We start from the raw sequence: 15,475 nt of genomic DNA, 5'->3' as shown, positions 1-15,475 counted from the left end.
CAGGTCGTGCTCTCATTTGGACTTCAATCGGCAGGTGGAGCAGTCGTCAATGAAAGCAGACCTTATGCGTGATTAAAAACCTCAAACGCTCAGATCTTAGTTCTCATTTGCTTCCGGTCGTCAAGGCGAGAAGACGCATTAAACCAGTTTCGCATCATTTGGCACTGCGAGCGTATGTGTCGGTTTGTTCGCAAAGCTAGTTTCAATTCAAGCAAGAACGATTGCATCAGCTGCTGGTCGTTTGCATTGGAGAGAAAGAAAACAAGAAACGAAAAGTGGACAACATTATATAAAATCAGCCGTTCTAATGGCTCTAAATGTTATCTAAAGAGCTATTAAGATTACTTCTTTGAAATTCGAAGTTAGAAATCATCAGTTTAGTAAAAACCCAAAATAATTTGATTCGGTACGTGCACTTTTCGCTGTGCGAAAATCGTTCGAGATAAATGTTCCGAACTGTGGTAAATATCGTAGAGAACTCCACAATTTGGTCCTTCTAAAAGTCAGAAATGAATTCTGTACAGCATCTTGATAGTTTCGTTCAATGAAATATGCAAATCCGAAATGAGATAATCTAGAGTGACTATAATCAGAGTGGCGACAGCTGTTCGTTTGGAATGACAGCTCCCAGTTCCAAACGAGCAAACGACCTGTCAATTCAATGTAAAGCTAATGGAATGTTTTGAACTGTTGCCAAAATTACGGATGAGATAGCGTCACTCTGGTTATAGGCACTCTAAGATAATCGACGTCAAAACTCGTTGAAAATTTTAGTAGTGAAAAGGGGAAAAGTTTCGCAATTTACACAATCCATCAACTATCAATTCGAATTCGAAAGTGTAAAAAAATCGTGTCAGTTTTATTCGTATTCACGGCATCCAGTTATGTCTCTGACATTACACACCCGTACTTTTTAATTTCATCAGTACTTTGATCATTTGATAAGCCTTTCAAGACAGTCTTGAAAGGTCTATCTGATTTTATATCATATGAATAAAATTTATCAAGTTTCTCGGACAAATAACGGATAAGCCGTTCGTAAGCTTCCAATCTATCAACCAAAACTCGACATTCTCCTCTTCGTCCGACTTGAAATGATACTTTTACTTCCGCGAGAAAAGTAGTAGCTCAGTACGGAATGCTTTGAAGTCGGATATCGTCAACGTCACTGGAGGCGTAGGTTGTTGTTTCTTCCCAGAACGGCAAGCGTCTATTTTGAGAATTTTCTTCTTTGTCGCTACAATTAGATTCAGCAAGAATATTGTATATATTGTTGGACGGCATAGGATCAACGGAAGGGAAGTCTGTCCGTTGTCTTTTATTTTTACATTCAGATTCTATAAGATCGTCATTGTTGTAAGAATAAAGAGATGGCTTTTTGGTCAATTGGTCAAGAACAAAACAACTACAATAATCTTAAAACGGCTAACTACATACTAAATAAATAACATAAAAACTAAATATTGTAAAACATTGTCAAAACATAATGGCACATCGTGTAATTTTACTAGCAAAGGGACTAGATGTTTCACCAAACTCGAACTGACCTTCGACTGCAGTGAACGTTCGAATACAAGCGGATATCGGTTCATTATATCCGAAAAGAGTCCTGTGGAATCTGTGCTGAAGCAGAGTTGCATTTCGCAGTGTTCTACTCGGTGTCCGAAAATTCATTTCACAACGTAACTCAGGTGCATCAATCTCTCCGTTAATCAATTTTGCGACGAACAATGCTTGCTGAATTTTTCGGCGACGTTGCAAAGTATCGATACCAATTAGTTTACATCTATCAGGATAGGGTGGCAGATTTGCTAGATCTCGCCACGGCAGGTGTCGCAGTGCCAAACGAACGAAGCATTTTTGAACACGTTCAATTCGCGTGCACCACGAAATTTGATGATGAAACCAAACAACTGACGCGGTCTCAAGGATTGGCCGAACCAGTGAACAGTACAAAGCCTTCAAACAATGTAGATCTGTGAATTCCCTAGCGATTTTAGAAATGAATCCCAATTGACGTAACGATTTCGTGATTATTAATGATCGATGTGAATCGAATGTCAATTTTTCATCCATTTGTATTCCCGAATCATTCACCAGGTTCACTCTAGTCAGGACTGAACCACCAATACAGTAGTCGAATTTAACAGGATGCATATTACGATGAAACGTCATCACCTGACACTTTGAAGTGTTGATAAAAAGTTTATTCACGCAGCACCAATTGACGAGTTGTAGTTGTAGTTGATGCTGTAGTCGCCGACAATCCTCCACAGTTCTAACTACGACATACAATTTTAAGTCGTCTGCATATATCAGTTTGAAACCATCTCTCAGAGCCAATGAAACATCATTGAAGAACAGTGTGAATAGCAATGGTCCCAAATTACTGCCTTGTGGAACTCCAGAACTATTCGAAAATTGCGATGACGTACAATTATCCAATTTTACTCGTAAAATCCTACCAGATAGATACGAGTTTAATCACGACACAAGCTGAGCAGAAAACCCGAGATGAGACAATTTGCACAACAGTATTTTATGGTCAATTTTGTCAAAAGCAGCTTTTGGATCCGTATAGATAACATCCATCTGTGCCTTAGTCTCCAAAAACGTAAAAAACTCACGATGTTCCAAAATACATACAAAATCATCAGTTAGATGTTTAATGATCTGTGGGCTCCTCCCGAAACAAAATCCTGGGCACGGGCTTCGCTAAATGTGATATGAAAACTACACTACATATTATCTAGTTTGTTGTTTACTGTCCCGAAATTACAAAGCGATTTAAGATTTCGGAACGTCATTTAATATGCAGATGCAAAAAAATACAAAACGTTTTCTTAAATTTGGATCCAAACTGTTTCAGTTCATTGGTTATGCTAGTTGATGCTTAAATAGACTTTTCTGTTTTCATTCAATACTTAATGAAATGTATTTTGAGGTGTATGAAAGTTATGTTAATAAGAATGTGAATACTATGAGAAAAACATTATTACACCACTAGATTTATTCTCTTCCTCCGAATATTTCTTATTCTAGATATTTGTAGATATTTATATTGTAGATGATTTTTTGTATTGCATCTTCAGGTGACATGAATCAGTCGAAGTTGTATTATGAACAATCATAATTACGAGCAGGCCTTGCCCGGCAGTGCCGGGGCAAGAGCTACTTGCCGGACTGCCGGGCCTAGCAAATTAGTTTGACAAGTGACAATCCAAATAATATCATGTAATTCAAGCACGAATTTCCGTGCATTCAAACGTATCTAATCGCCAACAGTTTCATTGATGTTCAGTTTCAGTTTTCCTCAACTCATCCAACAATCGTCTTCACTCACATGTAAATAATTTTTTGCTTGTCGGGCGATAGAAGTTAGTATGGTGGTAACCCTAGTCAACATAGTGAGTTATTAATATCAACACGAGATAGTTTAATTTTTGTCTACTAATGGAATTGCACCTATATATAGATTTTGTGTAGGAACTTTCGATCGTGAATTTCGTGTTTAGTCCTGTTGAATAATATTGCATAGATGAGTTGATTCCGCGCATGTATCACATTGCACAAGCCACGTGGTAGTATACGTTTGTTTACATCTCGTATACTGTACCGGCGCATGTACACATTTAAACAGTAAGAATGGCTTTGTGTTTCCATCTTCGATGCGCTGCTTGTGATTTTTCATATAAATGTATTTCTCAGCAGTAAATGCTTGTGTTATTGATTTTTCTTTACATCTAATGCTTTGCAAGTAAACAGCATATCGTCCCTCAATACCATTTGCTTGTTTCATGATATTTTGAATTTTGTTCGAAGCGGAAAAATCTCATAGATCAAAATTCAGCACAATAAATTTTATCAATACAATTAACAAACTAATACAATTAACAAAGGAAGGATAATTTTTGGCGTGTTATGGTAAGTGAATAGCTGCATATAAAACGAATTGTTCCATAATTAAATTTTTAGTGACCCTCAATGAAACCGGACGACTGATCACAATAAAACGAAGAACAAATGACGGGAAGCTTTAGAGTACAGCTAGTCAATATGGGCACCAGAGGAGCGGCATGTATATTATTTGTCTAATTTTCAAACATCTATTTACTACAGTAGCTTTACGCATTCTAGTTCAAGCGAAATTGCGTTGCTTGCACGAATACCACGTTCGTCTTCTCAGCAATCAAATTCCTGTACCATTAGGATCCGATATAGGAAATACAATAAAATATTTCTCGCAAACATTGCTCAGTAAGTATTCCTTTGTTTTCGTGTAATAGTTGTTTTGTAACCTTTATGTTTATTCGTGCTTATTATTTTAAGTCATCCAAAATATTCTGCGGTAATTGTTACATAATAGCATATTTATTTATTTTTTCATTAAACAAATGTAGACTACAGACAAAAAAGGTTTCTTATATACAATTAATTATTTCTACAATTTGGTTTCAATTTTTCTTTTATTCGTTTCCTGGACATAGTTAGATCGATTGTTTTGCAGTTTTCGTTTTAAAAGCGCATCATTTGTTGATGACTACAGTCATTAATGGGGTTCAGTACCTCATGAGTTTGTGTATAAATGCAAATGACTAATTTCAATTTTTAATTTTTGCCTTTGGCTCATCAGTGCATTAGCAGATTACGTTGATCTGCTTATACCACGTAGCGATTCTGTATTTCGCTCGAATCGGATTGTTTCGATCGAATAAGAAATTTTGCATTCTGTAGCTCAATCGAGGTTGAGTTTTCCATACAAAAGCATCACTCGATCGAATTACAGAATGTAAATTTTTTCATTCATTCGACAAAATCCGATTCGATCGAAATACAGAATAGGGGTGAATATCAAGATTAATTTTAGCATACTTTTTCTGATATTTTTTCCTAGAATATTTCAAGACTTTTAGATGGCGACTAGGAGCATACAATTTTACTTGTGAAAACAATGATTTAGATTGTCTTCGTTGAGAAATAATGTCGTTGATAAAATAGAGCATTGTAGCTTTGCGGCATTCTTCGAGTGTTTCTAAGTTTACGAGCATACAACACGCTTCATATGATTGAAAAGGAAATGTAGTTCAGCGTTAAGTCTGCAAAGCGCATACAGTAGAAATTGTTTTTGGACTGCTTCGAATCTACGCTGCAGTATTCCAAAGTTGGTCTGGCACAAGTTGTATATAATAATTCTATTGTGTAATAGTCCAGAAAATTATGACTGAAACCTTTAATGAAGCCAATTCTAATATAATGCTTTACGAAAGTAAGTTTCGAGTCCATAATTACACCTAAGTCTCTTATAATGTCATATTATTCAACTGTTTGGTTTCCGAATATATGTCAATAGAAGGGGAAGCTTTTGTTGCACCAAAATTTCAGTAAGCTTTTGTTGCACCAAAATTTTAGCATTTTGTCGTGAAAACAACTCATTCTATTATGGAGCGCCTTTTCAAAATTTACCCTGTACAAGAATGAATAGAACTCAATCGTTATTATCTCTTGTTGTGCTTATCACAACAGCGTAATTTTTTCTCCATGCTATCGGAAATATTATGTATATGAGTATATAGAAGACAAATCATGATGATTGCCTTTCTTGTGCTCGGGTGACGGGTTCGATGAAGTGAGCGACTTTGCATTTTCGAGTTGCCAACAGGGTTGGTATAAAATGTTAAAACTGACACGTTTCATTCATTCCAGACTGCACAGTTGACTTTTAATATCAGCAAAATAATTATTTAAGAACTTTTTGATATAGATGGAAGGAAATTGAAATTATGTCAATTCGTACCGTGTGTACTTCTGCAGACGAACAATTTTTTACTCTCTTTTGCACTGTCTCATTATTTTTTGTTAGAATTAGTGAATCGTGAATTCGTCGTACTCTAGTATACGTGCACGGTTACAATTCTGGAAATACCTTGCACAATTCACACAATATATCAACTTGTGAGAAGTGCGAAGTATTATTCGTATCCACGTCATCCAGTTATGTCTCTGATGGTACCCACCCACTTTTTTATTTCTATAAAGAGCTACATGTCGTCAGGGTCGTCGAGAGTCTATTTTGATAGGGAGAGACATGTTATGCATTTAGATGGAGTATTCAGTTGGTGTGTCAAATGTTTCATTTCTCCAGAGTGGATTTGGTAAGGCATTTACACAGAAATCTTCAGTACAGTTTGTGAAAAGAAGATCAAGATATGCATTTTGTTTAATTTTAATCGAATTTATTTGGCTCAAACCGAATAAGAAAATTTTGTCAAAAAGTTATTGCAGTGATTCATTTACACAGTAGAAAAACTTATAAGAATCAATTCCCCTTTTCCATAGAAATATTTTACACACCTTAGATATGATAATATCGGGATAGATGTAGCAACTAATTTGACGAGAATCGATACTTTTTGAAAACCATAGATACTTTTTGCGCAACTTAGATATAATTATAAAGGGAGGACCTCTAAAAAGGGGGTAACGACATAACTCTGAACTACTCAACGGATTACTATAAAACTTGGCACAGATACTTCCTTACCGACCATAATTCCAAAACAACTTAAAAGATTACCATACCTAACATGGCACAAGTTATTATTTCTGTTCAAAGGATAAATAGAAAGGAGAGGATGAAGTTAGTGTTTTGCGAGCAATCGACATTTTTCGACAGGCACAAATAATTATAACAACTAAAAGATGGTCGTAAGTATATTTATTGATGAAGATGATGATGGTCCCGCCTCATACCCCTACAAAGGTGTGAGCTGGACGATTTATCTAAATGATAATAAATATTGCATCACATATTTTAACCAGTTAACTAAATATAAAACGATCTGGTTAATCCAGCAGGTATAGATTCTCCTTCTAAAGTACAACTGAGAACAAGAAAACATTCAAATATTTCCGATTTACTATCCAGGGTTATTCAAGAAAATTTCCTACCCGGGAAGATCCTTGAACAAATCAGGAATCGATATATTTGTCAGTATCAGCCAGTAATTCACCTGGCCCTTCCCGTCGGACCAGTTCATCGCTACAAACATCAGCTACGATGGAGTAACGAGACTGCGGATGAGCAGAGCCAAGCCCAGTTCCATCAACAACTTCCGATCCCGATTATTTCCGAAATATAATCAATAAATCATTCATCAAATCTTACAAAGTCAAGATTCGAACTCGACACGTAGAATGCTAAAGCTCTTAAAAATAAAAGAGAACATATCCAGTTCCAGTCATACTCAATTTCCAGATTGCCTCTACCTGCTTTGCGCGCGCGAGGCTCATACTTTTGTAGACAACTCATTTTTTTTAACTAAACAAATTATTAAAAATCCGTCATCATCATCATACAGAACATAACAACCTAATGCGTCTTACTTGAAAAAAAAAAACAGAAATAAAATAAATACAATCTTCGTCATTTTAAACAGTTTTCGAAAAATCAAATAGCACTAATTCATTAAAGATCTAATTACAAAATAGATTTTATGTGTGAAATACACAATTTTTTGAGCTCCCTCCATGTTGCAGCCCGCTTAATTCGTTCTGGCATCGAATTGAAAAAACCAATCCCTTTGTACAATAACGAGTTTTGCGATCTGGCTGACAAAAAGCTTGGTGTTCTCGCATCAGACGAATTTCTAGTATTGTACCTATGCAAGTTACTTCCTCTTTCAATCCTATCACACAAATATCGAGGCAGCATTCCATTTAAGATTTTGAAAATGAACACCATTGTTAAATAATATACTCTCTGTTTCACTGAAAGCCATTGTAATGCGTTCAATAGAATATTAGAGGAAGTATATCTATTACATTTCAAAATCTGGAGTCTGGAGTATTTTGGAGTCTCAATATTTGCGTGTTGTTAGCAAGGAACAGAATCGATGAGCAGAAGTCAATGTGAGGAGAGATTACTGATTTATACAGGAGAATTTTACTACTGGTCGTTAAATAATTTTTCAGGCGGCATAATACACCGTACTTTTTGGCAACCTTCTTGATGATGATGTTAACGTGAGATTTGAATGTTAGCTTTTCATCAATTATGACTCCAAGAAACTTCAACTCTCTAATGCGATCAATAATCTCTCCATCAATTTCAATGTTGGCTTCACGTCCATTGCTTAAAGAAGAAATAATCATATATTTAGTTTTTGCGACATTCAGGTTTAATTGCTTGAATTCCAACCACTGAGCCAGAGAATGTAAGTCTTCGCTCAAATGTGCAACCGCTTTATCCAAATCCTCAGCCGTAATGAACAGCACAGTATCGTAAGCAAACAATTTTATTTCACAAAACCGTAATACTCGCTTCATGTCATTTATGAACATAATGAATAAAATCGGACCTAAAACACTACCCTGTGGGACAGTGAATTACCCTGGAAACTAGACACAACATCGTTGAAAACAGTTCTCTGGGTTCTATCAAATAAATAGCTTTCAAACCAATTATATGCTACTCCTTCGATACCAAAGTGTTGTAGTGTTTGTAACAGTATAGGTCTAGAAATTGTTTCGAAAGCGCGCTTGAGATCCAAGAACACTGCAAAAATAGTATCTTCAATCTCGATTTTCTCCTTCCATTTTGCTAAAACCGGTTTCGCAAGAGTGACTTCTTTTCCGATACTCCTCGGCTTTATCCGTACCAGTAACCTTGGGGATAGGAACCACCAGTGATTCTTTCCAAACTTTTGGCACATGCCCCGTGTGTAACGATTCATTTACCAAGTAGCAGATCGTGACCGATAACATGAAAGCAATCTTGTATCACTTTTGAGTTAACATTGTCGATACCAGTCGATTTTTTTTAAATTAAAACAAATATCTTTCAATTGTTCAAAAGTGATTGGGTGAAATTCAAGAAATCTTCAATAATTACTAATCGGCTCTACCATTAAATGTTAAAGTTTTTGCTGAGCAATGTGTAGGTTTTGGTAATTGTTTAAGAATTTTCCATAACTCCTTGCTGTTTTTCTGATTTTGATCGATCTTCCTCTGAACATATTCACATCTAGTCTTCTTCAGGGCCCGTGAATAAATGTTTCGTGCATTGGTATAAGCACGACAGTGACATTCATTTTAGTTCTACAGAACCACTTTTACTGTTTATCCCTCTCTCGTTTTAATCGTAAGAGGTCCATTGAGTACCAGCTGTTCAAACTAACGTACTTTTCAGTGACTAATTTATTAGTACACTTTTTTAATACGTCCGTAAGAATAGATGCCCTGCGATCCAAATTTCCCGTCAACTGCGTACAATACAAGCTTCTTGACACAAGTCGAGACATGGCTTGCTTTGAATATTTTTTCCAACATTTTATTTTCACTGTGTTTTTCCCATCTCTAGGGGTACTCGCTATGGAAATCGCAATTGTCTCATGATCTGAAATCTTGCAATCGGTCTCCACACACGAATAAACTCCGTCAAAATTAGAATATACGTGATCTATCAAAGTTCTGCTATGTCTAGAAATTCTTGTAAATTCATTCACAGTTTGAAACTGAATAATTCTGCTAACTGTTTCAAGTGATTCGAACTCTGATCACTGAGCCAATCAACGTTGAAATCTCCCGCAATAATATTAAGTTTACTAAAATCTACAAAATTTTCCAACCAGTTTTCTAGAATTTCCAGAAACTGGCAATCGCTTGAACTACGGGAATGATATACAACTCCATAGTTTCCCATCTGCATGCCTCTCTCAACTGATATACCCAAGAACCAATTATTTTCAACTACTTCGTTTGATAGAATGCTGAACTTAATCGATTATCTGGCGTAAATGGCCACTCCATCCGTGTGTCTGGAATGTGACAAGCAAAAAGCAATAGTGTAACCCGGAATACTGAACTGATCGAAAGCATCATAATCAACTATATGTGTTTCTGAGAGCAAAACTAACAAAGGACAGTTATTCTCCACAAGATGCCGCAATGCGACAAAATTAGTAGATAAACCGGCAATATTAAAGTACAATATTTCCGATAATCTCCCCTTCGTTAGTTGCTATTCACTTATGTTGTTCTTCCTCGATTCAAGCAGTCTCAAATATACTGGACACTGCTTACTAAATGCTGGATGGTTGATGTCCAAATTCATTCTACGTACAGTGTTCATTTTCAGATAATTCACGCATTTAAAATCAGTTGAAGTACATTCAGATGTTCTATGTGCAGCATTGCATTTGGAATAATTTTCTTTATTCGAACATTCGGTGCTCTTGTGACCAAACTCACCACACCTGAAACAGCGCAATACGTAGAACGACTCGAAAACCGAACACCTATCTTAGCCGACGCACACCTTGCCAGCGACCATCAAGCTAGAATAAGTGTTATTATTTACCTCAATTTTAACACTATATTTGTTATATTTGAAGCGAGGATTCTCAAAGTCAGTTACAATTTTTACGCCTTCAATCACCATTTTCCTGATTTTGATTTTTCAAAAGATCAACATCAGCGGAATATCGATCACTCATCCCCACTATTTTCAGTTTTGGTTTACCAGGCGTGGGTACAACAGCATTGTAATTAACTCCCAAATTGCTTTCGATGTTATTTTTTAAAGTCTGTATGTCTTCTCCTGTTGCACACTCAACAATAATCGAACCATTTTTACCATTTTTAAAGTTACTAATCCTGTGTGCCCTTGGATCCAACTTGTCTTTCAAAAATATTCTTGTATCATCGCTCGTTTGTGACGACTCGATCGGTTTTATCACAATAAGCGGGTGAGTCTTATGATTTTTAATGCTAACTTTTCTAATTTTAGATTTCCCTGATAAAATATCTGCGTATGAAATACCCTTTTTAGCAAAAACTTCATTATTGTTTTCGTCATTATCATTGCCAACAAGCATCGTTTCTTCATCATTATTTGATAACAATTTTCGTTTTCGGCAGGGATTTCTGTCAGACTCCGAAAGCTTCATTGGAAGACCTGATCAGTCTCTCGATTCCACTCTCTATTGCGACATTAATCTGTTTTCACTACTAGAATGTTAAACAATGCACCTAGACAGATTAGTTACATTAAAAATTCTGCGACACATTTAAATGTTATGAAATAACCAGTATAGTTCTTTATAATAAAATAATGGTGGCTCTGAAAAGAAGCTTTTATGAAAGCGTTCGTGATGGAGAATAACGAATTGAGTTCGAATTCCGATGGATACCGTTGACTTCCGATGGATAGCGCTGACTTTCTTCATCTGTTTTCAGGCTGACCTGTTGTCCGTGGGTGCGATACTGATATGGTTTGAGTAGGTATAGCTTTCACAACCGATTACAATCTTCCAGTAAAGATACTTCAAATTGCTGGATTGATCAATGATACAATAGGCCTGTGATATGAAAAGTATGAAGTATATCTATGGCTTTCTACATTTATGTTCCTAGCAAATACAAAATCAATACATGTGCCTCCAAGCGTGGTAGTTTGTGAGGGATCAGATTCCATATCCAGCTTCATATACTTGCTCATGAAATCAATGAATTTATTATTACATTGTTTTGAAGCATCTATATTGAAATCCCCTACAACTATCATCGTCGTAATTTTACGAGAATATAAAAATAAATTACGCGTGAAGAAAAATTGCTTCTCTTCGTAGGTTGCACGTGGCGAAATTTATAGAACAACCAACAGTATCAGTTAGCGCTCAACTTCCAAGCTGAGTAGACGCACTTTACTGGGAAGTCGTGCGCGGGCTATTTACTACCACGTTTCGTCATCGGCGAAGAGCTGTGAAGCAACCGCCAATAAACTTTTATTTTTTTTTCAAGTCGGCGTCGTCGCGAATAGCGTTTTTTCGCAATTGCCGCGGAAACCGTCCAATGAAGAGCTTCATTGCTTCGCAAATGAGGTTCTAGAACTTAAAAAGGAACAAGTGGTTCGTATTCAACCGAGCCGAAGTCTTGGATGTGCCTTTGTTAAAGTCAGTGAACTCACGATAACCCAAAACACCGTCCAAAACACGACAACGTACACGAAACCGAGATCGAAGGGAAGATATACAGACTAAGAATTACGATGGAGGATGGAGCAGTGGAAGTGAAGCTGTTTGATCTCTCCGAAGACGTAACCGACGAAAAAATTATCGAGTTCCTAGGAGAATACGGCGAAGTGCTCTCGATTAACGAGATTATGTGGAACGAAAAATACGCCTTCGGCGGTATTTCGACAGGAGTTCGTGTAGCAAAAATGCTCGTGAAAAAAATATACCATCCTTTGTCACTGTAGATGGGGAATGCACAGCGTTACAATATCACGGTCAACAGCAAACATGTCGTCACTGTAGTGAGTTTGTACACAGCGGTATATCGTGTGTTCAGAACAAAAAGCTACTATACCAAAAGTTAGAGGCCGATCGAACTAACGAATCGTACGCCAACGTTGCCAAACAATTGGCAAAGCCAAAATCGACACATCCACAACTATCAAACAAAAAACAAGTCAACAACAACCCGTCAGTCACGAAGTTACCGATTTCCGTCACTTCGGAAACTCATCCAAAGCAAGTGAACGAAGTATTACCGAAATCTGACACGCACACTGCAAAATCACAAAAAAAAAACAAAATCAAACGGTGATTGACTCCTCTCGGAGATACAAATCTGACGATACAACATTTAAGTCCCCCAGCCTCCAAACACTACCAATTAGTTCTGGAGACTCACAACGCAGACCAGCACTCAATGATATAAAAAATGATGGTAATGACACAGATCGTTCAACGATCTCCACTGGTAGCCGACGCTCTCTCCGTCGTCCACCAGGAAAAAAACCATGGCAAGACGGTGGCGACGAATCGCCTGAAGATGATATAGCACTGTGATGGAGAACAACAGTTACAACGTCGCAACTATACACATAAACACAATAACCAATCCCACCAAACTAAACGCACTTCATAGTTTTCTACGAACGTTGGATATCGACATTGTTTTCCTACATGAGGTTGAAAACGAGCAACTCTCGCTACCTGGTTATAATGTAATAAGCAATGTTGACCACGCGAAAAGAGGGACAGCTATTGCCTTAAAAGAACACATTCAGTTCTCCAACGTTGAAAAAAGCCTCGACAGTCGCCTCACATCGCTGCGTATAAATAACACAACCTTGTGCAATATATACGCCCCATCTGGTACGGCTATGAGAGCCGAACGAGAAAGGTTTTACAACAACACACTAGCATACTACCTTCGGCACCCGACTGAGCACGTGATCCTGGCAGGAGATTTTAACTGCGTACTTCGGCAATGTGACGCAACTGGTAGCAACACGAGTCCCGCTCTGCAAGCTATCATACAACAGATGCAGCTACATGATGTGTGGGTAAAGCTATGTCCATAAGTACCCGGTTACACATACGTAACACACAACTCGTCTTCAAGGCTCGATTGTTTTTACATCAGCTCGAGTCTTCTTAACCATATGAGGAACGCAAATACTCACGTGTGTTCGTTTACGAACCACAAGGCTGTCACGGTGAGAATATCTCTCCCTCATCTCGGGAGAGAACCTGATCGCGGCTATTAGTCTCTCCGCCTACACCTTCTGACGACTGAAAACATTGACGAATTCAAAATCAAATGGCAGTACTGGACTCGCCAACGTCGGAATTTCCAATCTTGGACAGAATGGTGGACGACTTTCATCGTGAACACCAGCGATTATACAATCAACTTCGCAGAGCGTACGATTGTTATTACCAAAACCCGAGTATGTTAAAAACAATCAACCAGCTTAAAGCACAAATGTTGGTGCATCAGCGGAAATTCACTCACATGTTCAACCGAAACAACGAAACGTACATTGCAGGAGAACCGATGTCTACATTCCAATCAGGTGAGAGAAGAAAAAAAAGAACGATCATCACGAAACTGCAGACCGAGAACGATAATATGCTAGAACGCTCCGAAGACATCGAGCAGCACATTTTGGAATACTTCCGAAGAATGTACGCAACGGACGAAACACCAAACGATCGTGACACAGACTTCGTTAGCAACAAGCTGATACCTGAAAACGATGAAGCGAACAATGTTAGCATGAGAGAGATAACGACGGCAGAAATTTTAGCAGCAATTAAAACGAGCGCCCCGAAAAAATCTCCAGGCTCCGACGGACTACCGAGAGAGTTTTACTTGCGGACGTTTAATGTAATACATAGAGAACTCAATCTCGTGCTGAACGAGGTTTTACAAACAAACTTCACGGCCGAATTCGTGGACAGTGTCATAGTGCTCGTCAAGAAAAAAAAGACAGGTAACTACGCATACTCATATAAACCGATACCTCTTATAAATTATGACTATAAGCTCCTGTGCCGTATTCTCAAAACAAGACTAGAACGAATTGTAAACTCTCATCGGATTTTGGGAAGTGTTCAAAAATGCTCCAATTCAGACGGTAATATTTTTCAAGCTACTCTCTCACTGAAAGACCGAATCGCACAGCTGATCGCTCGTAAACAGAGAGCCAAATTAATCTCGTTCGACTTAGACAACGCGTTCGATTGGGTGAACCGAAAATTCCTATTCGGTAACATGTGCTCACTCGGTATCAACCCAAGATTAGTCGCATTACTCGAACGTTTAGCTGAATTGACGTCGTGTCGGCTAATAGTAAACGGACATATTTCGGTACCCTTCCCAATACAACGATCTGTCGCCCAAGGAAACCCCCTGTCGTCTCTATGTTTCTCGCTCTACATTGCCCCACTACTACTGCAACTCGAACGTATCTGTGGAACTGATCTAATTGTGGCTTATGCCGATGATATTACTATCATTGCTACTAGCGTGGAAAAAATCAAGAGAATACGCAATGTGCTTACACGTTTCTCTCAAGTGTCTGGAGCAGTACTCAACCTCGCGAAAACAGCATCAATTAATGTAGGGCTTATTGATGGAAGATGTCTGGCCGTACCATGGCTACGGACAGAGAATACGGTAAAGGTACTGGGTGTGACGTACGCCAATTCGATCCGACTGATGACTAAACTTAACTGGGATGACGCGGTGAAGAAACTTACACAACTCCTTTGGTTACATTCGATGCGAACTCTTACACTACTACAAAAAGTAGCATTACTGAATACGTTCGGTACATCCCGAATTTGGTATCTTGCGTCCACCTTACATCCGTCAAACGCGCACATAGCTAAGATAACCTCAATCATGGGCACATTCCTGTGGCGAGAATACATAGCCAGGATGCCAATGCAGCAGCTCGCTCGTGATCGTAACCAAGGTGGGCTAAAACTTCAGCTTCCGCTGTTCAAATGCAAATCGCTTTTGATTAACCGTCATCTAAAAGAGATCGATTGTATGCCGTTTTACAAATCTTTCCTAGAAAACATATCTCAACCAAACACTACACCTGCCGACTACCCCTGTCTGAAACTGATTCAACAGCAACTGCAAAACCTACCCTTAGAAATTCAGCAAAATTCAT

General features: G+C 38.0%; 1 protein-coding gene across 4 annotated transcripts in view; it reads left to right on the top strand.

Annotated features, from left to right (window-relative positions):
• Positions 1-3,678: 3,678 nt before the first annotated feature.
• Positions 3,679-15,475, top strand: part of LOC131438980 (protein unc-79 homolog) — a 676,107-nt gene continuing 664,310 nt past the window's right edge. For 2 of the 4 annotated variants that reach the window (XM_058609436.1, XM_058609433.1), the window contains exons 1-3: positions 3,698-3,924; positions 3,976-4,078; positions 4,138-4,257. In XM_058609436.1, the coding sequence (XP_058465419.1) occupies positions 4,024-4,078; positions 4,138-4,257 (175 nt within the window). In that variant the 5' untranslated portion in view covers positions 3,698-3,924; positions 3,976-4,023. Of the gene's footprint in view, positions 3,925-3,975; positions 4,079-4,137; positions 4,258-15,475 lie in introns of all 4 variants that reach the window. The other 2 variants (XR_009231033.1, XM_058609434.1) reach the window with 2 other exon arrangements.

Source organism: Malaya genurostris, chromosome 3, assembly GCF_030247185.1.
Source record: "Malaya genurostris strain Urasoe2022 chromosome 3, Malgen_1.1, whole genome shotgun sequence".
Lineage (NCBI taxonomy): Eukaryota > Metazoa > Arthropoda > Insecta > Diptera > Culicidae > Malaya > Malaya genurostris.
The sequence above is the reverse complement of the archived record's forward strand: the minus strand, read 5'-3'. Positions and strand labels throughout refer to the sequence as shown.